Source organism: Athene noctua, chromosome 18, assembly GCF_965140245.1.
Source record: "Athene noctua chromosome 18, bAthNoc1.hap1.1, whole genome shotgun sequence".
NCBI classification, from domain to species: domain Eukaryota; kingdom Metazoa; phylum Chordata; class Aves; order Strigiformes; family Strigidae; genus Athene; species Athene noctua.
The window spans coordinates 470,615-493,364 of NC_134054.1; the positions used below are offsets into that span (position 1 = coordinate 470,615).

The following is a 22,750-nucleotide window of genomic DNA, read 5'->3' on the forward strand; positions in this document are numbered from 1 at the left end:
CTTACCCAGCGCCCCACGCCACCGCCCGGAACACCATCCTGGGCCTTGAAACCCAAGTCCTCCGGCAACACGGCACCCCAGAGAGAATTGAGTCAGACAACGGGACCCACTTCTGATACAACCTCATAAGTGCCTGGGCAGAAGAACACGGCATCGAGTGGGTCTACCATATCCCCTACCACGCACCAGCCTCTGGGAAGATTGAGCGCTACAATGGACTGTTAAAAACCACACTGAAAGCACTGGGAGGTGGGACCTTCAAAGACTGGGACATGCATCTAGCAAAGGCCACCTGGCTAGTCAACACAAGAGGGTCTGCCAGTCGAGCTGGCCCGGCTCAGTCAAAACCTCCACGTGCTGTAGATGGGGATAAAGTCCCTGTGGTGCGCATGAGGAATATATTGGGAAAAATGGTCTGATTTAGTCCTGTGCCAGGCAAAGGTAAAGGCAAACCCATCCACGGGATTGCTTTTGCCCAGGGATCTGGGTGCACCTGGTGGGTGATGCAGGACAATGGAGAGGTCCGATGCGTACCACAGGGGGACTTGATTCTGGGTGAGAACATGCTGTGAATTATGCTGTGCCTTTGTAAATTATTATTTTGTTATTGTAAACTGCTAAATGGCAGCTGGACATGACGCAGATGGTATAGAATAAAGGGGTGGATTATGTCCCGGTTCAGCTAGGATAGGGTTAGGTTTCCCCAGCAGAGAGAGAGGGGGAAGGGATCTCCAGCCGGGTTATTCATACCGTGCTGACGTCAGGTCCAGGGGCTGAACCTTTTTACTTTCTCTTTGGCTTTTGGTGGCGGGACCCACGCGTCAGCTTTGTTCCCTGACCATTTGCGGTATTTCTCTGTATATCATTTGTCTTGTTCATTGTTATTGCTGTTTATTGTTGTTACCATTGCTACTGTTGTTGTTCAGATTGTTTATCACACTGTTGTATTAAATTTCTTCTTATTTTAACCCGGGTTTGTGCCTCACTTCCAGCCCGTCCTGCTGAGGGTGGGGGAGGGGCAATGGTGACGTGCTCTCTGGTCCCGGCAGGGCTTAAACCAACACACCTACAGAGGCCATTTTGAAAATTTTCATTGTTGATAATGTAGATCAGTACATCTTCAACAGGAATGGTTGATTTGACTTCTCCAATTATCTAATTACCGTGTGGAATATGTCACAATCATGAGAAGGTCTCAGTGGCTTGAATCCCTTCAGATTGTGGAAAGTTCTCTAGAGGTTAGATTATGACAGAGAAAGTAACACCTATTTCTCTCTTTCCAAGGAGGTGACCATGGCTTCTCGGTTGTATGCTGATATCTACGAAGTATGAAAACCCACAGTTTGAGTGAAGCCAAACTAAGCAAAGTTATCTGGATTACCCTGGAGAGTATGTAGGAGCTAAGTGGCTGCCTGACCAGCTTAGAAGATTCAGGGGACTATAAACAATAAACAATGAACACTGACCATGAGGTAGCTGGTTGTGCTGCCCTTGGAATGCTGGTTTGCACATCACTTCCATGATTGAAAGTTTAAAAGTAGCTCTCATTTTTATATGTCCTCTAAACTATGTTTCTAAGTGGCTTGAAGGACTGAAGGGGTTTAAACTGAAAAAAGATCTAGTAAGAAAGACACATGATTTAGTAGAACAACCAATGATTAGACTGGATTACAGGAAGATGCCGTAAATTCTTATTATTTGGACAGAACCTTTGAATTAAAACCTATTTTATTCCTAAAGCAGAAGTTTTAAGGGAAAATTTAATTCTATTGCAAAGAAATAATGTTTTTCTCCCTTAAGGAAGTCTTAGATAAAATTCCAGAATTTTAGAGAATGAAGGCAGATATCTGATTAGACCACTTTAACAGTGGCTGAAACACTTTAAAAATACCCAGAGCAAGATTTTTAATTGAATGAATTTAAATAAGGAAAAATATAAACCTTATTGAGAATTCAGAATAATGATTAAAATACAACAGGGCACTTCTCATTATTTCCATGGGAAAATCTCTACTATTTTTATTATCTAGGCATTAATTATCTAGAGGTTGATGAAGCACTAGGCAGTGATTACAAAATCAAAGTGATAGAATTTCACATTTTGTGCAATTCTCTTTCACTTTACACTACTGAAGGCATTTACTCTTCACTTTCTGCCTTCTTGCCAATTTCGCGGCTCTTTGCTCGGAGCTTGTTGACCTGGGACTCTGCAATGTCAGCCCGCTCCTCGGCTTCCTCCAATTCGTGCTGGATCTTGCGGAATTTGGAGAGGTTGACATTGGACAACTCCTCCTGGGAATAGGAATAGAGATAAAATAGGTTTTAAAATGCACTGCACTGGACATGCTGTGGTATTTCGCATTTACATTAGAAAAAACCTCTGACTATGAGTTAGTATGTAATTCTCTCCAATACTTCCAGGGGTAATCCAAAGAAATAGCTTAAATGCTAAATGTGTAGATGGTTAATAATATATACTAGGAATCCCTCTCTGGATATGAAGTGCTAATAAAGTTTGGAATTTTTGAAAAAAGAGTTTATAATTACAGATATTTCCATTAAATAATTTCCCATTTATTTACTGCTATAAATTATATATTACAATTTTTAAGGTATATTTTTTTTCCCTGCTAGGCAGAAATATGTAATAAAGAAAGTGAAAAGAAGCAGAGACCTACTCCCACATAAACCTGGCCTTTGCTGCTCTTCCCAGTGATGCAGTAATGCTCATAGAAAATGTATTCTACACCCCTCTAGACCTCTGAGCTGTTCAGCCAGAACAGCCGTTAAGCTGTTTTTCCTCAGTGCACAATGAGAAAAGGACACAAAATTTAAGGGTTCAAACACAGGTATGCAGGGGGAAAACACCACTACACCACCACAGAATTCCACCTCCACCTGGATGGAGACTGACTCTGCACACAATACTTACAGCCTCCTCAGCTTGTCTCTTGTAGGATTTCACTTTCATTTGAAGCTTGTCCACCAGATCTTGGAGCCTAAGAACATTCTTCCTGTCTTCTTCAGACTAAAGAGAAGAACAAGAAAGAGAAGCACCTCTTTGCCTTCCACATGAAAGAGAGAGTAACACTCTTCATAGACCATTGCTGCTAAGACAGAGGTAACAGGCTGAATCTTCCTAATGTGACCAGAAAGACAGTTTCTTCTGATGTTCTCAGTCTTATGCTTTTCAACTGTGTGACTCAGGACAGAAAGAAATACCTAAGGGCTATATTATGGCAATCTTCAAGAAGAGTGTGTGAGCTCATGGAGGCTTCCTGCCTTACCTGGTAGGTGAGCTCCTTCACCCTCCTCTCGTACTTGCGCACACCCTTCACAGCTTCAGCGCTGCGCTTCTGCTCAGCATCAACCTCTGCTTCCAGCTCCCTCACCTGCAATGAGAAGCCCGGCTTTGGAGCTTCCGTGCTGCTTACTTACATGACACGTTCTCTCACGCACAACTCAAAGCCCTACGCACTCTGGCCTCCAGCTTCTGGATTTGCTTCTTGCCTCCCTTCAGTGCCAACTGCTCGGCCTCATCCAGACGGTGCTGCAGGTCCTTCACCGTCTGGTCCAGGTTCTTCTTCATCCTCTCCAGGTGGGCACTGGTGTCCTGCTCCTTCTTCAGCTCTTCGGCCATCATGGCTGCCTGAAGGGAGCAAAGGGTGAAAGCCATTTTGGGGTTGGAGACATTTGGGGGAGAACACATCCACCATTAGCAGTGAAAGGAGCCCCCAGCTCACATCTGTGATGGCCTTCTTGGCCTTCTCTTCAGCATTGCGGGCTTCCTGGATCGTATCCTCCATTTCACCCTGAATTTGGGCGATGTCTGTTTCCAGCTTCTTCTTGGTGTTGATCAAGCTGGTGTTCTGTTGATCAGCATCAGAGGTTTGTTTTTGTTAGCTCATGTTTTTCAAATCAAGAACATTACAGGATTTTGAATAATTTCAGGATTAGTTACATGAAAGATGGATACCACAGATTTTTCTGTAAAATTTCTTATCACTGGGAACAATGCTGGGTTTTTTTTTTTGTCCAACAATTAATTTTATAAATTTGAAAAAGAGTACATAATCTGTGCCACATCTCATCCATGAAGGCTGGCACAAGAGAGTAATAAAAATATGGTGAGGGAAGTCAGCATAATGCCTTCTCATCCACATAATTAGAGAAGAGTAATTCACTCTCATCAATGGAAAAGAGAAAAAATTGTAATGTAGATAGGATAGATTCCTTCCAGGATCTTTTCAGCATTTTAAACCAGACACTTTCCATAGATTTCATCATTTGATTGTTGGATGACTGCTATGACATGTAGCTCATAGTAAAGCCTGACTGACATGGGCTGTATCAGAGCCAGGAGTTCATCTCTACTTTCTTGCTAGAGTGGACAGCAAATTTTTGAAGGAATATGAGAATTCTCTAGTGCTACATCTCAAAATAACAAGGAATTAATGTTGCTGTTGTTCCAGAGTTTCAGTTCCTGACTGCTCAGATGGCAGACTGTTTGGCAGGTGTGACTAAAATATCTGGTCCTGTGAATAAGCGTCTTTCCTCTAGAGTTCATGTTAGGATGAAAAGAAGGTAGAAGAATGGGTTTCATTGAATGAAACCTGGGAACACAGCTAGTATACACACTTCTCCAGAAAAGATCTCTTTAGTATCATGATGATTACTTCAGAAAAGATAACACTCGTTTTCAAAGCTAAGCCTCCAGTGGTGACTGGAATAAAGCATACAAGTGTTCTACTTACCAAGAGTGCCATTTCTAACTAAGTGACCTCACCTGGGTATGGAGGAGCTGCACGCGCTCACTTGCATCCATCAGTTCCTGCTCAGCCACCTTTCTACACCTCTCTGTTTGTTCCAGGGCTGCCCGTAGCTCCTCAACTTCAGCCTGCAGCAGGTTTGCTCTGCGCTCCACCATGGCCACCTGCTCCTTCAGGTCCTCCTGTGTCCTGAGAGCATCGTCCAAGTGGATCTGGGTATCCTGTAGAGCCATTGAAAGAAATTATAAGCAGATTCAGAGCTGTTTGGCACTGAAAATGTCAGCTAAAAGATTTCTCTGTAGGCAAATTTGTTCAGCGGACCTTGAGCACTGCCTGCGTGTTTCTCAGGTTCTTTTGTGCCTCTGCAGCCACGCGGTTGGCATGGCTCAGCTGGATCTCCATTTCGTTCAGGTCTCCCTCCATCTTCTTCTTCAGCCGCAGGGCTTCGTTCCTGCTCCTGATCTCGGCGTCCAGGGTGCTCTGCATGGACTCCACAATTCGGAGGTGGTTTCTCTTCATCTGGTCAATCTCCTCATCTTTCTCTGCGATCTTCCTGTCAATCTCAGATTTCACCTGGTTGAGCTCAAGTTGGAGGCGCAGGATCTTGCCCTCTTCATGTTCCAGGGAGGCCTGGAAAAGAGTAAATTAGAATAATTGCTATGTGAGAAATGTTGAACTTGAGGCTCTGAATAAAATGTATTGCCACATTTAGATAATATCTCTACACTTTTATACAAACACTCTTCTCCCTCTTCTCCTCTTGGGTCTGGTAATGACTTCACAGTGCTTACACTGAGATAGAGATCCAAGATGTGTAAGAGGAAAATAAATAATCCTGTGCACCTCAGCTTCTTCCAAGGCAGCCTGGATTTCAGATTTCTCCTGCTCAGTCTGCTTCTTGACTTTCTCCAGCTCATGAATCACCTTTCCCCCCTCTGCAATCTGCTCCGTGAGGTCGGAAATCTCCTCTGTGGGAACAAAGACCAGTGGTATGGTCAGGCACAGAGCTGAATGGGAAGGGCACTGCCACTCCAAGGTGACAAGCATTTATTCAGAACTCTAGGCACAGTTGGAATGCTCAATAACAAGCTTATGAGAAAGCCCTGCCAGGAGCAGAGGGCCAGGCACTTACGCTGCAAGTTCTTGTTCTCCCGCTTCAGCGTTTCCAGGTGGTCCAAGGACTCCTCATAGGCATTCTTCATCTTAAAGAGCTCCGTGCTGAGAGAGCGAGACTCCTTCTGGGAGGCTTCCAGCTCAGCCTGCGTTTCCTCATACTTCTGCTTCCATTCTGCCAGGATCTGAAGAGAAACGGGGCGTCAGTATGCAGGTGGCAGTCGGGAGGACATGCTCTGCCCAGGAGCCCCGGGGCTGGAGCCCAAAGACCTTGTCAAAGTTCTTCTGCTTCTTATCCAGAGCCGCGCAGGCAGCATTAGATCGCTCCACGTCAATCATCAGGTCCTCCACTTCATTCTGCAGCCTCTGCTTTGTCTTTTCCAGGGAGGCACATTTGGCATTCACAGCCTCAACGTGTTCCTCTGCATCCTGCAGGCGCTGTGCCAGCTTCTTCCTGGCAGGAGATAAGCAGAGCTCTGGGTGAGGAATCAAATAGGAGCCTGTGGTGTACAGCCAGTATGATTTGCACAAGAGCATACTTAGCCACTTGGTAGGGTGTGATCCCCATTTACACTGCAGTGTAGGATGTCTCCCAGCCAGCCACTGTATTTCTATGTCTAAATCTTGGGCTACATCAATTCCCTCTCGGCTATTCACACAAGCGACTGTCTGCTGTTCTGTGTCTGAAGAGATTTGTTGCTTCTGCTTTTCCCCAGTGCATACCTGCTCTCGATTACATTTCTCTCCTCCTGGCACCCCATCCCAAAGCAGAGCATTGACCTCTTGCTGACAGTGGTATCCTCAAATTTCCATTCTTAGTCTCTGCCAGCCTTCCCCACATGTCCCACGTACTTGGCCTCCTCCAGCTCCTCCGTGCGCTGGATAGCATCCGTCTCGTATTTGGTTCTCCACTGGGCCACCTCGCTGTTGGCCTTGGACAGGGCGCGCTGCAGCTCCCCCTTGGCTTCCTGCTCCTCCTCGTATTGTTCCCGCAGCAAGTCACAGTCGTGGCGAGCTGACTGCAAGGCGTGGGCCAGGGCGTTCTTGGCCTAGGAGAAAATTGTAGTGTGACAGTGAATGGAAATCTCCTGGGCAATGTCCTGTGTTGATTCACACTGGATTATTCTGCTGTGAGAATGATGGCAAGGTACTGAGTGAGAAAGGAAGATCTGGGTATCTACAGAAGAATTAATGGATAGACTGCAGGGAAGGGAGAGCAAAGCTAATATGAAAAGACTTTCACTGCCTTACCTAAGTGGTCATTTTCCCCCCTCTCATCTTGTTGATTCTGTGATTTGATGTGTTTCTGATAGAGCCTTCTCACCTTTATCTCTTCCTCTAGGTGCCTCTTGAGTTCCTCAATCTGTTGGGTGAAAGCCTGCTTGCCCCTTGACAGCTGAGAAATCAGAGCATCTTTCTCCTCCACCTGGCGTGAATATTCACCTGGGAGAGTTCAGATGAGTAAAAGAACATTTTATATGACTCATATAAAAAAATTAAATTTGATAATTAAATGCTTATAAAAATATTTTCTGTTAAACTTTTCTTTAATGGAATCCTAATCACTGATACCTATCCATATCTCTGAGTATGCCAAATTATTTATCTTAGAGGCAAGAAATTAAATACTTCATGCCCCTTTGTCCAATATCTGACTAGTTTTGCTGTATGTTTGCACTAAGTCCAGTGGTCACTTCAAGACTTGAGTTTACAGAATGACTACTATATTTTGTGCATTCTCGGCTATATCACTGTTCTCTCATGAATGTATTCTGAGAAGTACAAATATGAAGTCTAGGTCATGAGATAGGTGAATTCTTCTTTGAAACTCTTGTCATAGAATCATAGAGTAGTGCAGGTTGGAATGGACATTCAAAGGTCATCTGGTCCAAACTTTCATGGGAATGGCAGCCTAGATGAAATTATCTAGCACCCTGTCCAGTTTTGTCTTGAAAACCTTCAGTCATAGGGCCTCTACCACACCCCTGGGGAGGTTGTTCCAGTGACTGGTTGTTCCAGATCCTTAAACACGTTACTGGCCCTGATCCAGGATGTCTGTATCTCTCTGCTACTGGGAAACCTAGCACTGGACTCAGCACTACAGGTGAAGCTCACCTGTGCTGAATAAGGGGAAGGATCACCCCCTGTTAGCCTGGTGGCAACACTTCTCCGAATGCACCTCAGGATTCTGTTGGCCACCTTTACCACAAGAGCACATTTCTGATGTGTTCAGCTTACTTTCCACCAAGAACCCTAGGTCTTTCTGACCCCCACCCCCACCCCCCCCACCCTTTTTTAAGCCCCAGGTCATATACAGTGTTGTCTTAAAAAACAAAACTATTTTACCAGATTCTGTTTGTAGTCGAGCTCTCTGAGCACTGATGTCATTAATTGTGCGCTGTTGTTCCTCCTCCTTTGTCTTAATCTCACTGAGCTGATCCTCTAGGGAGCGACATATCTTCTCCAGATTTGCCTATTTGCATGAAGAACAGAATTAAAGATGACTGGTGATTCAATACATAATTATTGAGAATCTGAAGACTTATGAAGGGAAAAAAAAGCGCCAGTAATTTAAAAGTAAATGGATGATGGAACACTGAAACCAGGAATTATTTTAAATTTCTGTTTGGCTTTTCATGATTACATCATTGAAGTATTTAAGGAAGAAAAGGAAAATAAGAGCAAAAAGGAAAGTGTAGGGTAGGAGAAATTTTTCTTTAGAAGAAACTAAATCACTGTCCTTTCAATGTCACTGTATTCTGAGCAATGCAATGAGACCCTATAGTTCCTTAGGTCAGGTGCTTCAGGTAAAGCTTTTTAGATCTCCTCAAAGAATACAAAATATATATATATTTATACAAATTATACAAATACTGAAATATATAAACTCAAATTCAAGTTGTAAAGTGCAACTAATTATTTTAATAATTAATGTTAATGACTAACCTCCATTAAAATATAAATACTTCATAATGTTTGAATTACTATAAAGGAATATTTCAATACCTTGGCTTTGGAGACAGACTCCATGTTACTGGCCAAGTCATCAATCTCCATCTTCAGCTCACTCTTCTCCTTCTCCAGCTTCTGCTTCACGCGTTGCAGGTTGTCGATCTGCTCCCCAAGCTCAGCTGTGCTGTCCGCGTGCTTCTTCCGCAGGGCGGCAGCCGTGGCTTCGTGCTGCAGCGTGGCCTCTTCGAGGTCACGGCGCATCTTCTGAAATTCTGCCTCACGCTTCTTGTTCATCTCGACCTGAGCTGCTGTAGCCCCTCCTGCTTCTTCCAGGCGCTCGCTGATCTCCTCTAGCTCCCTCGAGAGGTCAGCCCGATGCTTCTCTGCTTTTGCCCGAGAGGTTCGCTCTGCCTCAATTTCCTCCTCCAGTTCCTCGATACGAGCCTGGGGAACATTAGGGACCCTTCACACCCATGCCCTCCTCCTTCCTGACCTCAGACTGGGTGAGAGGGGGCCAGGGACAGAGGCTCGCCTGCAGCTCCTTGATCTTCTTCTGTAACTGAATGCCCAGGGCTTGCTCATCCTCAGTTTTGCTCTGGATCTGGCTGATTTCAAAGTCTTTCCTGTGGGCAAAGCAAACCGTGTCAGAGCTCAAAGAGGAAAGACAAGTGCACCAGCCCAGCACTCAGGTGCCCCACAGCCACACTTACTTCTTCAGTTTCTCATCCAGCTGCTGCTTATCATTTTCTAAATCCATTATTGATTCCTGGTTCATCTTCAGGTCTCCTTCGAGTTTCCTCTTGGCTCTCTCAAGGTCCATGCGCAGTTTCTTCTCTTGCTCCAAGGACCCTTCCAGCTAAAGAAAGAAGACCATCAACGCTTTATATGCCAGGTCTAAAACCATACCTACCTTGTTCTGGACAGACATGCTTACGTCATCCACTTGCTGCTCCAGCTTGGTCTTAGCTTTGGTCAGCGTATTGACTTTGTCCTCTTCTGCCTGCAGGTCATCCAGTGTCTGCTGATGGGCCTCTTGGAGGGCTTTCTTCTCTTTTGTCAGCTTGGCAATGGTCTCGTCCAGGGCTGCCATCTCCTCTGTCAGGTTTTTCACCTTTGAGAAGAACAGAGCAAGTGTAAACAGAGGCAGTAGATACAGAAGTCCTGCAACAGCACAGAAGTCTTTTCTGAAGTTCGAGTGATAGGTTCTGCTTCATACCTTGTTTTCAGTGGCATGTTTTTCCTTCTCAACCTTGGCCAGTGTTAACTCAAGGTCATCAATATCTTTCTTCAGCTCTGAGCATTCATCCTCCAGTTTTCTCTTCTTGGCTGTCAGCTCGGCATTCATCTCTTCTTCATCTTCTGCTCTTTCTGTCAGCTCTTTAATTTTGGCTTCCAGTTGGATTTTGGTTTTGATGAGCTGGTCACATCTTTCTTCAGCATCAGCCAAACCATCAGCTTCCTACACATGATTCATTTAAATAAAATAGTTTTGAAATAGTTATTTTTTCTTACTGATTTTTAAAGAAATAATCATTATTTTTGAAGCAGCTTTACAATGTCCTTTGTAGTTAAAACATTGTTAAGAGTATGTATTTGATAGGGACTGCCTCCAGCCCATAAAATAAAGAGATATATTATCATACTATAAATATAGGCTCTGAGATTTTTTTTAAAAATGCCTTTTTGAAAAAGAAATCACAGAGGCAGATTTTTTAGCATACAGTGTTTAAAACTTGAATGCTAAAACCTCCAACATTCAACTGAGAAAACCTTATTACAACTCTCCCACGAAGATTTACTGAATATACATTTAATTTTTGTTTTGGCAAAATGTCATGTTAGGATCACTGTTTCAAAAATAATAGTTAAATGAGACATGTTTCTAGCCCTTGTGGTCAAGAAGAGTTTGGAAGGGAGACTGGTGTTTACCAGGGCAGTGTCAATTACCTGAATTTACATGCATTCTATGATGCAAGTTACTAAGAAGTATTCTTTATTTTCTACATACTGATTGTTCTTTTCCTCTTTGTTCTAGTGAAGAACCATGATACCAGCCAGGCATAAGACTTTATATAGCTGAGCAAAGTGTTGGGGCTTGTCTCATGTAGATTTAGAAATCTGACGTGATGTGATGCAGTCCATTCAGTGAAAAAAAAAACCAACCAAAACATTTTGGATGAATTGTATCATACTCTAACAGGATGAGTTTCTCATTTCTGAAAATGAAGGGAAGCTCAGGCTACTAGCTCAGATGTAGATATTTAGAGTGTGGACATCAAAAGGGGGTCAGATCAATCCTAAGTCTTGCTGGTAACAACAGTTTTAAGGGGATTATTGGTGCTACCTTTTTATTTCCAAGGAAAAAGGGAAATCTCCGCTTCTGTCACTCTTTTTCCCGAGGAGACAGGGGCCATAAATGCTAGAGAAATGCCTGACACTCTCGGCCTGTCCTACTCCACCTGAATCCACTTGTGGTTCTCCAAATAAGAGGTATTAATAGGAGCTTTAGACTACCTTCACTGATCAGATCAGATGATGATGAATCAAAATTATATAATATCTGAAGTTTTATAAAGACATGATAACTGCTGCTGTAAGTTGCCATATCTGAGTTAAAATATCATGCTTTAATCTGTAGTATTTACTAACCGGAAACTGATTACTTCTCTCTTGATTTAAAAGTGTAAGGAACCAGCTGCAATATTTCATTGCAAATTTATAAATATTTGAAGATTTCAAGTTAGCTTTTCTACATGGCTTTCCTTCCTATTTTATAAAACCTGTATGTTTTAAAAAATACTGGTTTTGGATAATGTGTCTCTTACTGAGACATTTGGGATCATTTTACATAAGACATTACAAACTAAAAACATTAGTAATACTCACAGCCTGCACTTGGAGTTGCAGATCATTTTTTTCCTGCAGTAAAGAAACCATTTTCTCCTCCAGCTCCTTCCTCTTTGCCTCAGACTTTGCAAGCTCTTCCTTGGTTTTCTCAAACTCCTCCTTCATGTTGGCCATCTCCTTCTCAGATTCTGCACTCTTCAGCAAGGGCTTGATCTTGAAGAACAGCTTCATCCAGGGCCAGTGCTTCACGTTCATGAATGCACGAATGTTGTACTGGATGCAGAAGATGGACTCCCTGAAAGGTAACAAAAAATATGTTACATATTTTAAAATTTATAGTACATATTTAATTGTAGATACGTATAATGTGATTTTCTATGTTCAGTACTAGTTTTATATCTGTGTATATAAAATATTTACTAAATCTTATTAAATATATTTTATTATTAATACTTAGTATATTTAATAGGTACAAAATACATATATCTCTGAAGAAAACCCCGTAGTGTGACGTAGATTGTCAACCTGTATGGATGGTTTTGAAGTCCAGATGTTTGGCTCAATTTCATGGCCACAGAAAAGTAACACTTCCAGAAGATGACTTGGTCCTTTTCATGAAAATTATCCAAGGGAAGAGAATATTTCTCTTGTGATAAAAGTATACATTTCTCACCTTTGATTATAGTGGTGAGCTAAAATAATTAGCGTCTGGACATACATGTAATGCAGCCATTTACTGAACTTATCAAAAAATTAGTACAAAGGGGGTTAATTATTTTTTTTTTTTCCCCCCTAAATTGGGATTTTATACTGCTTCATCTACTGCCAGGTTATACTCTCCAATACATCCATATTGGTAGACTGAATAAAAGAGTAATAAATGAGATTTGGCAAGAAGGAGCTTGTTTTCAGTTTTTGTTCATGTCGTTGTTATCTGATGGGGATTGACCCAGCAGGCTAAATAAGTATAGCTATCTACCTCCTCTCCATCATTTTCTTGAACTCCACTCTCATCAGGAAGCCCCTACACATGGCCTGGGTGCGAGTGATGAGCTGTGTCAGCTTCTCATCCCTCATCTCCTCCAGAAGTCCCAGCAGCCCAGCTTTGAAGAACACCTTGAGAAAGAGAATGTTGCAGCACATCACAGTGAGGTATTGCAAGCACAGTACATCAGTCAAGCAGGGTTTGTACCTTGGTGTGGCCAAATTTGTACTGGGTATGATCCACATCGATGGATCCAAGGAGCTTCTCAGAAGCCTTCTTGCTATCAATGAACTGTCCCTCTGGGATGGCACTGGCATTTAGCACCTTGTACCTATGGGGGGAAGCAGAAAATTAAGGTCAGATTCCTGAAAGCTCAGTCAAACCTGTACCAACTGATGCCATTGGTAAGTTTTTCTGAAGGGGGACCAAGATTGGAAGAGAGGTGAATAAGTATGAACTCCGTTTCACTGTTTAAAATCACATTGTCATTGGTAAATATATTTTTAGGAAAAACCTTGAATTTTCCTTAGTTCAGAAATTCTTGACACAGAATGGGTACTGCTTTCCATGGGTAACTGCTGACATACTCCACATGCCCTGTTATCTAATGCCTTATCTCTAAATGAGAACTTTATGTGCAAGAACAAAATATGTGGACAGGAGAAATTCTTCATCCAAAATAGTGGCAGTACATAATATCCAAGTATTTTCCAGCTGATATAGATCAAGACACAAGTTGGTTTTATTTATTTGGTTTTCCAACAAGTTAGTCTTGAATATCTTGTAGTTTCTTTATTCACATTTTGTGCTGATGGCCACAAGTCATCTTACTTTGCTACCCAGAAGTTAACTAATTCTAAGCTAGTCAACTTAATTCCTGGATAGTTAATTAAAAAATGCTTTATCCCATACCAGAGTGTGCATCAAGGATGGGAATAAATTGCCCTTTGAGAATGCCTGTTCTAGTTAGCTATAGAAAGAAACTGGATGGCTATCTTGGAAAATTGACTTTTGTATGCCTACAAGTAGGTACAATGAACCCCTCCCATAGCACCCACAGCACATAAAACAACCAGGAAATGCAAATTATTCAGCATTGGTAGATATGGTGGAGGGAGGATGACATGGAATCTGACCTCTGTTTAAAGTCTGCATAGAGTATTCTGCTGGGGAATCCTTTCCTGCAAATTCTGATCCCTTCCAGCACACCATTGCACCGCAGCTGATGCAGCACCAGCTCATGCTCCATGGCACCTAATAAATGACATAATGAATTGGTATTTCATTGAACTGCGCAGAGAAGAACAGAGTTATCATATCTTTGAACTTTAACAACTCACCAGGTGTTTTTGTTTCATTAGGAATAAGGCACCGCACAAAATGGGGATGTGTGCTTCGCAGATTGCTCATCAGCTTGTTTAAGTTTTCCTTAAGATCAAGAGCAAAGACTTGGGTTTAAAAATATTACTAACACAATCTCTATGTTAGATAGAGTAAAAGCACTGTAATAAACCATGATTAGTTTTGGTTTAGGTTGTTTTGTTGTTTGTTTTGTTTGTTTGTTATTTTACAGAACTTTTGGGCAGTTCTGAAAGAATACAGTACCCGGAAAAGTGCTGAGACAGTCTGGAAAGAAGAACCCTTCTTCTTGCCGCCCTTCTTGCCACCGCCACCACTCTCTAAACAGTAATATTTTAAAAAAGAACGACAAAAGCATGCAGTTAAAATCTGAAGAACTTTGTGTGTTCATCTTAAAAAGATTAAAAATGTAATAATATGATCAAAATATGCAAATGCATATACTATTTAAAGTTACAATGGGAGATTTGATTTATTCGAACAATAGAATGGAATCTAGTGACTTCAAGCTGAAGTTAAGGAAATGCAAGGAGGAAATAAATTGTAATATTTTGCACAGTAAGATATTTAAGGAATTAAATAAAATACTAGTAAATACAACAAATGTAGTCTTTATGTATCTTTCTATCCAAGGTTATGCATAAATTTAGCAGCATGTTGATACAATTGATTGTATCCCCTGAAGTATTTGGGATTGTCCCATATTGCAGAAATCTGGTCCATCAGCTAGCCTGTGTAAATGTTGAAGTACAGCTGTCTGATCATCAAACCTACAGATCTATAAAGGTCTCTAGGGAAATGTAATATCTTTTATTATTCTGAATGACTGAGTTCCAAAAAGTAAGTGAGGTTTTGGCTTTTCAGTTTTTGAACTGAAAACATTACTGTGAAATATTATAATGATCCCCCCCCCCTTAAATTATAGTAGAATTGATTTAAAAGAAATCACCTGCTTCTGCTCCACCAACAGAGGCAAAGAGTAATGCCAGTGTCTTCATTGATGATTTCTGGTACAGCCCCACAACAGTTTCATTCAAGGGATCCTTGTTCTTCTCAAGCCAGCCAGAGATGTTGTAGTCCACTGTGCCAGCATAGTGCACCAGGGAGAAGTGGGCCTCAGCCTTGCCTTTGGCAGGCTTGGGCTTCTGGAAGTTGTTGGACTTGCCCAGATGCTGGTCATAGAGCTTGTTCTTGAAAGAGGTGTCAGTTGCCTTGGGGAACATGCACTCCTCTTCCAGGATGGAGAAGATGCCCATGGGCTGGAAGAAATAGCAAGATGTGAAGGAAGAAAGTGTGGAAGCAAGAAGTAGAGAGAATGTATATAGGAGAGAGGAATGGAAAATAAAAATTGTAGAAATGTCCTCCCTTCCCGAATATGTAATTTTATATTTTTCCAGAAATGTAATTTTGTTAGTGGATATGCCATCAGATATATGAATGCAAGCTCACCCATAAGTTTCATGTTTGTGATCTAGCATGTAAAAATTCACTATATGCATGTTAGTTGAAGATAGAAAGCAAAATAAATTAAATCAATAGCATTCAGATATAAGGGAGATTTTACACTACCTAAATGTTTTTTCTTGGAATCAAGATCAGAAATTTCTTTAAGCATATTAAAATAGAAGTTGGTCAGTGTATTTACTCACTCAGCAGGCATTAAAAAAATACACTGATTTGAGTATGAAATCCAGAACCGTGATTAGGACTGAAATTTTTTCCTTATGAAAATCATATATACTATGTGACAGAATCCCACAGGCAGTGAAGGAACAGGCAAATAAAAATGTATATGAAATGCTTGAAACCCAGAAAGAAATCATGTTATGTGCTGCATTATGTGAGTGCCACACATTTAGAGTGGTCTAATTTAATCTTAGAAGATTCCTTTTACGTTTTACTTCTGGAAAACTATTAAGTATGTAGGGCCCAAGAACCTTCTCAATGAGCTCAATGCAGGCAGCCAGGTCCATGCCAAAGTCAATGAACTCCCATTCAATTCCCTCCTTCTTGTACTCCTCCTGCTCCAGCACGAACATGTGGTGGTTGAAGAACTGTTGCAGTTTCTCGTTGGTGAAGTTGATGCACAGCTGCTCCAGGCTGTTGAACTGCAGAATGCAGAGACTTACTTGTGAAGTTCAGTTACAGGAACACTTTTCATCTTCAAATAGGTATTATTTTCAGCCCATTATATCTATTATCGATTAGTCCACTATATCTATTATTACTATCCATCCATGATAGGGATCCTTAATTTATAGTTGTGGGTCTGGACAGGTGACTGACATATTCCATCCTCTAATATATCTACCATTTCAGGCTCTGGCACTGTCTCAACACATTTCTGTTCTCTGAAAAGAGTTGCAGATCTTAGTCCATGTCCAGCTTTTCACCTACTTGAATTTGTCTATATTGCCAAGCTATTCCCAAGAATTCAGAGGGAGTCTGGCTTCACCATTAACAAAATCTTCCTTCAAGACTGTATATTTTAACTTCTTCAGAATCTGTTTCTGCTATTACCTAACAATTATTCAACATTTTCATATTGGTTTTCAATGCAGTTTTCGCTTCTGCATGCAACAACAGACTTCTATAAAATTCTGCAGCCATTGTGGGATACTATGAGAACCAGAAGAGTGCCATTCCTACATAAATGTCAGGATTATCCAATAAGTAAAAAAAAATCCATAATTTAAAAAAACAAAACAGAAAAAAACCAACACCCCCCCCCAAAAAAAAACCAACCACAAAACCAAACAACAAACCAAACAACAACCAGCAGCCCCAAAGTATTCTAGTTTCTTAATGCCCTTTCAAGGAAACTTGTATGAAGATCCTCCTCTTACATCAAAGATCTCGAAGCCAGCAATGTCCAGGACACCAATGAAGTACTGTCTGGGCTGCTTTGTATCCAGCTGCTGGTTGATGCGGACCACCATCCACAAGAACATCTTCTCAAAGACAGATTTTGCCAGAGCACCTACTGAATTGTATACCTAAAGAAAAGTAAAATAAAAGTTACCATCCAGGGCAAAAGAGGAAGTTCAAACTTCTTAAGGTCATTTGTTTTCTATCATCACTTATTTCTTACCTGCTGCACGGTTTGACCCTTGGTCACATATTCATTCCCAACCTTGACTCGGGGGTAGCAGAGGGCCTTGAGCAGGTCTGCTGAGTTCAGACCCATCAAGTAGGCAGCCTTGTCAGCAACTAAGGAAAACAGCATACAGCAGTGTTTAATATTAGCTCTCCAGTAAACATATCTTGAAGTAATTCAGAATCCTTTCTGCAGAAGCCACATATACTTTGTCACATACTTCAAAATATGTCATTTTTCTTGATTTACTATTTTTTTCCCCATTTATTTTAGATGATTGGTAAATCATAGAATCATAGAATGGTTTGGGTTGGAAGGGACCTTAAAGATCACCCGGTTCCAACCCCCCTGCCCCGGGCAGGGACACCTTCCACTAGCCCAGGTTGCCCAAAGCCCCGTCCAGCCTGGCCTTGAACCCTGCCAGGGAGGGGGCAGCCACAGCTTCTCTGGGCAGCCTGTGCCAGGGCCTCACCACACCCACAATAAAGAATTTCTTTCTTACCTCTAATCTAAATCTTCTCTCTTTCAGTTTAAAACCCTTACCCCTCATCCTAACCCTACACCCCCTGATAAAGAGTCCCTTCCCCTTTCCTGTAGCCCCCTTTAAGTACTGGGAAGCTGCTATTGGGTCTCCCTGGAGCCTTCTCTTCTCCAGCTGAACCCCCCAACTCTCTCAGCCTGTCCTCACAGGGGGGTGCTCCAGCCCCTGATCATCTTCATGGCCTTCTCTGGACCCGCTCAAGCAGGTCCATGTCCTTTTATGTTGGATGCCCCAGAACTGGCAAGGGCACTGCAGAGGGGGTCTCATGAGAGCAGAGTAGAGGGGGAGTATCCCCTCCTTTGACTTGCTGGCCACACTTCTTTTAATGCAGTCCAGGAGATGGCTGGCTTTCTGGACTGCAAGTGCACATTGCTGGCTTCTATTTGGTAAAGATTCTTCCGAATGCCTTTACAATGAAAATACATTTTTTTGAAAGTGATTAGATGGATAAAAGGCCAAAGGGCCATAAAAATTGCGGGTCAAACAAGTCACAATTTCTGACTGCACAGAAAAAGAAACTGGTTGGTATTTAAAATCACTGTACTGAAAATTGTAGTCAGTGAAAATATAATGAGAGAAAGTATTATGCCAAAAGTATGACTAGGATATCTAATGCAGCTTTCATAATGGGACCACATTCTCCCTAAGGATAAATATCATACACATAGGTGTTTTCCAGCTCTCATATTCTGTGAATCTAGAGTATTAAATATAAGAACTGGACTACTAGATGTCATCACTTTCAATTTCCTATCTGTCTCTTGTCACAGCGAAGATTAGAGTGAACAACAGTACTATTCACAAAGTCTTTTAATGTGACAAGGTCAAAGGTGCTGATTTTGAGCTGCTTATTTTGTATATGTTATTCACAAGTAAGTATTTAATGTACATTTACCAGTAGAAATAGAAAAGTATGAAACAAGAAAAAATTGGTACTTATGTTGTATTTCACTTTTGTAGAATTATTTTTTAATAATTAAATGGTCAACTAATTATAACTCTTTCATTTGGTTATATTTATGTAATGATTTACCCCTGTTATTTGTAGCCTGTTCTACTGTTACTATTCATCATTATCAGATTCATTGCTACTGTAATCCTTGCAGTCATTTTCAGTTATGTGTCAACTTTCCTAAAAGAAGACCCAAACCACACACACGTTAAAAAAAAAAAAAAAAACTCAAGAAAAAAAACCCTTAATGGTGTGTGTTTATGATGTATACAAATAACTGTAGCTTCATAGAAATGCTTCCATGAACTTTTAGAGGAATGCACGTTTGAACAATTCTAGGCAAAGCAAATGTTATAGACGTATCTTAGACGCCTGTCTTTCAAACAGAAGTCCTGGAGACTTGATGAGATGCTGCAGAAAATGTAGAACGTATGATCCACAGCCGCAGTACTAACTGATGTTCGTTTTCAACCCCCCCATGTAAAAAGAAGCGGCACAATGCTCTCAGTTCAGGCACTGTGAGTTGTCTCCAGGAGACAGGTTTTGAAGCGGAGCAGCTTCAGGATCCTGGCTTCTTGTCACCTGGAAACAATGCCATTCGGAAGTGACTACGGTGATGGTAAATGATAGTAGCTCCCTATGAGCAGAGTGGCTCCCAGTTCTGTGCCAGGCCTGGGAAGCTGCCATTCAGTACAGCAGCAAAGCCTGCTTTTCTCTGGCCTGGCTCCCGCTGTGGCAGCCAATGGAACGTGCTTTAGGATTTGCTGGGCCTTATACTTCAAAATATAGTTTCAAAGTAATCTGCCTCCTCCACTGAGTTGTGTTCTTCCAGCAAAGTCCCCCGGCCAGGACACGCTTCTCTTCTCCAATACTAGCATCTGGGGGAATGGGCAGGCTGAGCCAATGGTTCTGACCCTGAATCACTGTCTGTATTAGTGCGCGTCCCGGCACGTAGTGAGCTCTGGTATATATTGTGCTGGTACCTTCTGTGCCATCGGGCTCTGCCTGCTCCTCCCGCTGCTTCTGCTTGAACTTCAGGTTCCCGTAGTGCATGACAGCCCCCGTCAGCTTGTAAATGGCCGTTTTCTCATCAGCAGTGAAGCCCAGGATGTCAATGGCACTCTAGCAAAAGAATTATTAGAGTAAGTACCATGCCTGTTAAAGGTCAGAGTCCTCCCAAGAAAACTTCTGTGCGTTACTTACATCTGTGGCCATCAGCTCTTCCTGGTCGTTAATGCTGGGAACCGTGATCTCACCTTGACTCACATACTGATAATCATACGGGTTGGTGGTGATCAGTAACATCTCTGGAAGGAAGGACAGAACACATGCAGGTCAAATGTATTTGGCATGTAAAGGAGTTAAATGTTGTTCCATGACCTTTGCCTGGAGGCATGAGTGATCCTTCCTACCAATTAGCTCTGGCTTCTTGTTGGACATGATCTGATAGAATATGTGGTAGCTTCTTTCTGCCTTGAGCTGGAAAGTGACTCTGGACTTCTCCAGCAGATCTGGCAAAGAGGGTAGGACAGAGTTAGCACAAGAACTGAGGGGGACTGGAAGGAAAGGGATCAGGCCAGAAGGGTCACTTACAAGTTTCAATGTCAGCAGAAGCCAGTTTCCCTGTGGCACCAAAATGGATTCTGATGAATTTACCCTGAAAAAAAGCACAAAAGTCAGTTGAGATCTATTTTACCAGTCCTGGCTGCAAGAATATTTGAGTCAGTGTGCTGATGCAGAAAAAGTAATTTGGACCCAGGCAACAACTTACAAAGCGGGAGGAGTTGTCGTTCCTCACTGTCTTGGCATTTCCAAAGGCCTCCAGCAGTGGGTTGGCACTGATGATTTGATCCTCAAGTGTCCCCTAAAATAGAAATCTTATTGTCATGATACAGCTCATCGATAAATCCGATGGATGCAGGTTCCTACCCCTAGGATCTCACCTGCATTTTGCCGGCCTGCTGCTCCTCCTTCTTCTTCTCCCCACTCGCTGCAATTGTTGCAAAGTACTGGATGACACGCTTTGTGTTCACAGTCTTCCCGGCACCGGATTCTCCGCTGTGAAACCGAAGAGAGAAGCAGAGAGCGTGTGGTCAGGCGGGAGGTCCCCCAGCACCGGGCAGCCCCACAGGGACCCGAGAAGGGATCTACATACGTGATCAGGATCGACTGGTTCTCACGATCTGTGGAAAGACAGAGAATGAAAGATAGTGTTGGCCGTTGACCTGGGTAACACTCAGCTGAATGAGAAGTAATGCTGTAAATGGAAGCTGGGGATTGTCCCAAGTCCAAGAGTAGTAGTCCAAATAGTTCCAAGTCCAAGACTAACTAACTCCCTTCCATGTCCCAACAGCATAAAGTATAAAGCAAAATAGATCCATAGAGCTGTCAGGGGTATGTGGTCCTCACACAAGCCGTGTACCCATTTACCCTTCACCATTCTTATCAAGAAATATAATCAAACTGCCTATCTGTATTGAAAAGAAAAGATTATATGGAATTATAGTTCTTTCTGTACATCAGTGGAAAAATCAGGAAAGTCAAGTAGTATTTCTGCAGTGGGACTGTGTTGAATTTCCTAAAATAAAGTGTAAATAATATATAGTGCTCAGTCCATGCATGCTTCTGGGTCCATTTAATTTGTAATTAATTCCTGCATAACTCGATCAAGTTTTCAGTAAAATATCTCTGTGGTGTTTTTAGCTGTCTTGTCATATGCTCCAGTGAGACCAGTGGGGCTCTTTGGTTTAGATTGCTGTGAGGGAGGTCAAGCACTCACCAGTCAGCATGAACTGGTAGGCATTGTCAGAGATGGAGAAGATGTGTGGAGGGGCCTCCTGGCGCTTCTTGCCTCGGTAGGCCAACACCACCTCCGGGTTGTACACCGGCAGCCACTTGTAGGGGTTGACAGTGACGCAGAAGAGACCCGAGTAGGTCTGTGAGGAAGGGAGACAGCATGTTGGCTTCCACCTACCCTGGCAGAGCAGTTCCTCCTCGCTGCCCAGAGGAAGACTGCTGCTGGTACTTACGTAGATCATCCAGGCTGCGTAACGCTCTTTGAGGTTGTACAGCACAGCGGGTTCGTGGAGGTGGGTCATCATGGCCATGTCCTCGATTTTATCGTACTTGGGAGGGTTCATGGAGAAGATCTGATCATCCTTCACGGTCAGGGTCTGCCAAAGATAAGAAAGACATGTATTTGCTATTTAAAAGTCTGCAGCAGGATTAAATTGTATTCTCAAGCTTTGTATTATTTTACTCACTTCTCCACCTTCAGTCTTGACAGTGACCTTTCCTGATTCTTTGCTCTGGATTGTGCTTTTCACATAGGATTCCTTTGCATGTACCACAAAGACTGATGACTTGGCATCAAAAGGCTTGTTCTGGGCCTCGATTCTCTCCTTTTCGGACTTTCGGAGGTAGGGAGCTGCCTCCCCAAAGGCGGCCATCTCAGAGTCTGACGACATGGCTGTCGTTTACTAGGGGCAGTGCAGCAAGTATCTGTCAGGGTGGAAAATACATTACAGTAGTGCATGATGGAAGATACACTCCTACAGCATAGTGGATTTGATAGTGCTCTGTTGTATGTATCAACTAATTTAATTGTCTCTTTCATTTTTCTGCTAATTCAGAGGTCCCTTCTATAATTTATCTGTCTTTATTTCTGTTTTATGTGGTCAGATCTCTAGGTCAACCAGACAACTGCATCTACAGAGGAATGCCTTCCGTGGTTTGGCTGTGGGTTTTTTTCCATGTGTTGAATTAACAGGATAAACAGATCCTTTCCAAGGTTCCAAACACTTCACTCACTAAATATTCCCAATTTTGAAATTGTGAAAGCCTTCTTGTATCTTTTTGTTTTAGCACCTTTCATAATATGAAATTTGTTTACAATAAAACACTGGAAGTTGCACAGGACACTGGATATGCAGAGAGTTAATATTGTTCTCACTTGTTGTTAAAGACATTCCCTTGGGATTGAATAGTCCACCTTGTCAAATATTTCAATTATTTCACAGATCCATCTGCTAACAAAGAAAGCTGATTGATATTCTCCTCTTTGAAATTTTTCATAGCAGAAACCAAGTAATCTTGCATCCATTCACTACTTTATCAGTTACTTATCAGCAATCCT

The 22,750-nt window shown here is 42.2% G+C and overlaps 1 protein-coding gene across 1 annotated transcript; it reads right to left on the reverse strand.

Annotated features, from left to right (window-relative positions):
* Positions 1 to 1,737: 1,737 nt before the first annotated feature.
* Positions 1,738 to 22,082, reverse strand: LOC141967807 (myosin-1B). Its single transcript, XM_074921956.1, has 38 exons — positions 21,879 to 22,082; positions 21,645 to 21,788; positions 21,395 to 21,551; positions 20,771 to 20,798; positions 20,559 to 20,673; positions 20,387 to 20,479; positions 20,209 to 20,272; positions 20,028 to 20,126; positions 19,819 to 19,922; positions 19,599 to 19,737; positions 17,117 to 17,235; positions 16,872 to 17,021; positions 15,963 to 16,133; positions 14,975 to 15,284; positions 14,272 to 14,345; positions 14,007 to 14,094; positions 13,803 to 13,920; positions 12,874 to 12,997; positions 12,661 to 12,797; positions 11,721 to 11,976; positions 10,051 to 10,293; positions 9,769 to 9,945; positions 9,545 to 9,690; positions 9,367 to 9,457; positions 8,889 to 9,278; positions 8,229 to 8,355; positions 7,207 to 7,325; positions 6,735 to 6,931; positions 6,153 to 6,336; positions 5,902 to 6,067; positions 5,613 to 5,737; positions 5,091 to 5,399; positions 4,787 to 4,990; positions 3,744 to 3,869; positions 3,479 to 3,649; positions 3,288 to 3,392; positions 2,933 to 3,028; positions 1,738 to 2,292 (listed from the first exon to the last, which is right to left on the reverse strand). Exons 1-38 carry the CDS (start codon positions 22,080 to 22,082, stop codon positions 2,140 to 2,142), a joined length of 5,823 nt encoding a protein of 1,940 aa, XP_074778057.1. The 3' UTR covers positions 1,738 to 2,139.
* Positions 22,083 to 22,750: the final 668 nt, after the last annotated feature.

What these genes read in the sequence shown, in the direction of transcription:
- LOC141967807 (XM_074921956.1), bottom strand. Translation starts at nt 22,082, where the DNA reads ATGTCGTCAGACTCTGAGATGGCCGCCTTTGGGGAGGCAGCTCCCTAC. An exon ending in TCAAGACTGAAGGTGGAGAA is followed by an intron (nt 21,789 to 21,878) that starts GTGAGTAAAATA and finishes TATCTTTGGCAG; the next exon opens with ACCCTGACCGTGAAGGATGA. An exon ending in GCATTGAGCTCATTGAGAAG is followed by an intron (nt 15,285 to 15,962) that starts GTTCTTGGGCCC and finishes TATTTCTTCCAG; the next exon opens with CCCATGGGCATCTTCTCCAT.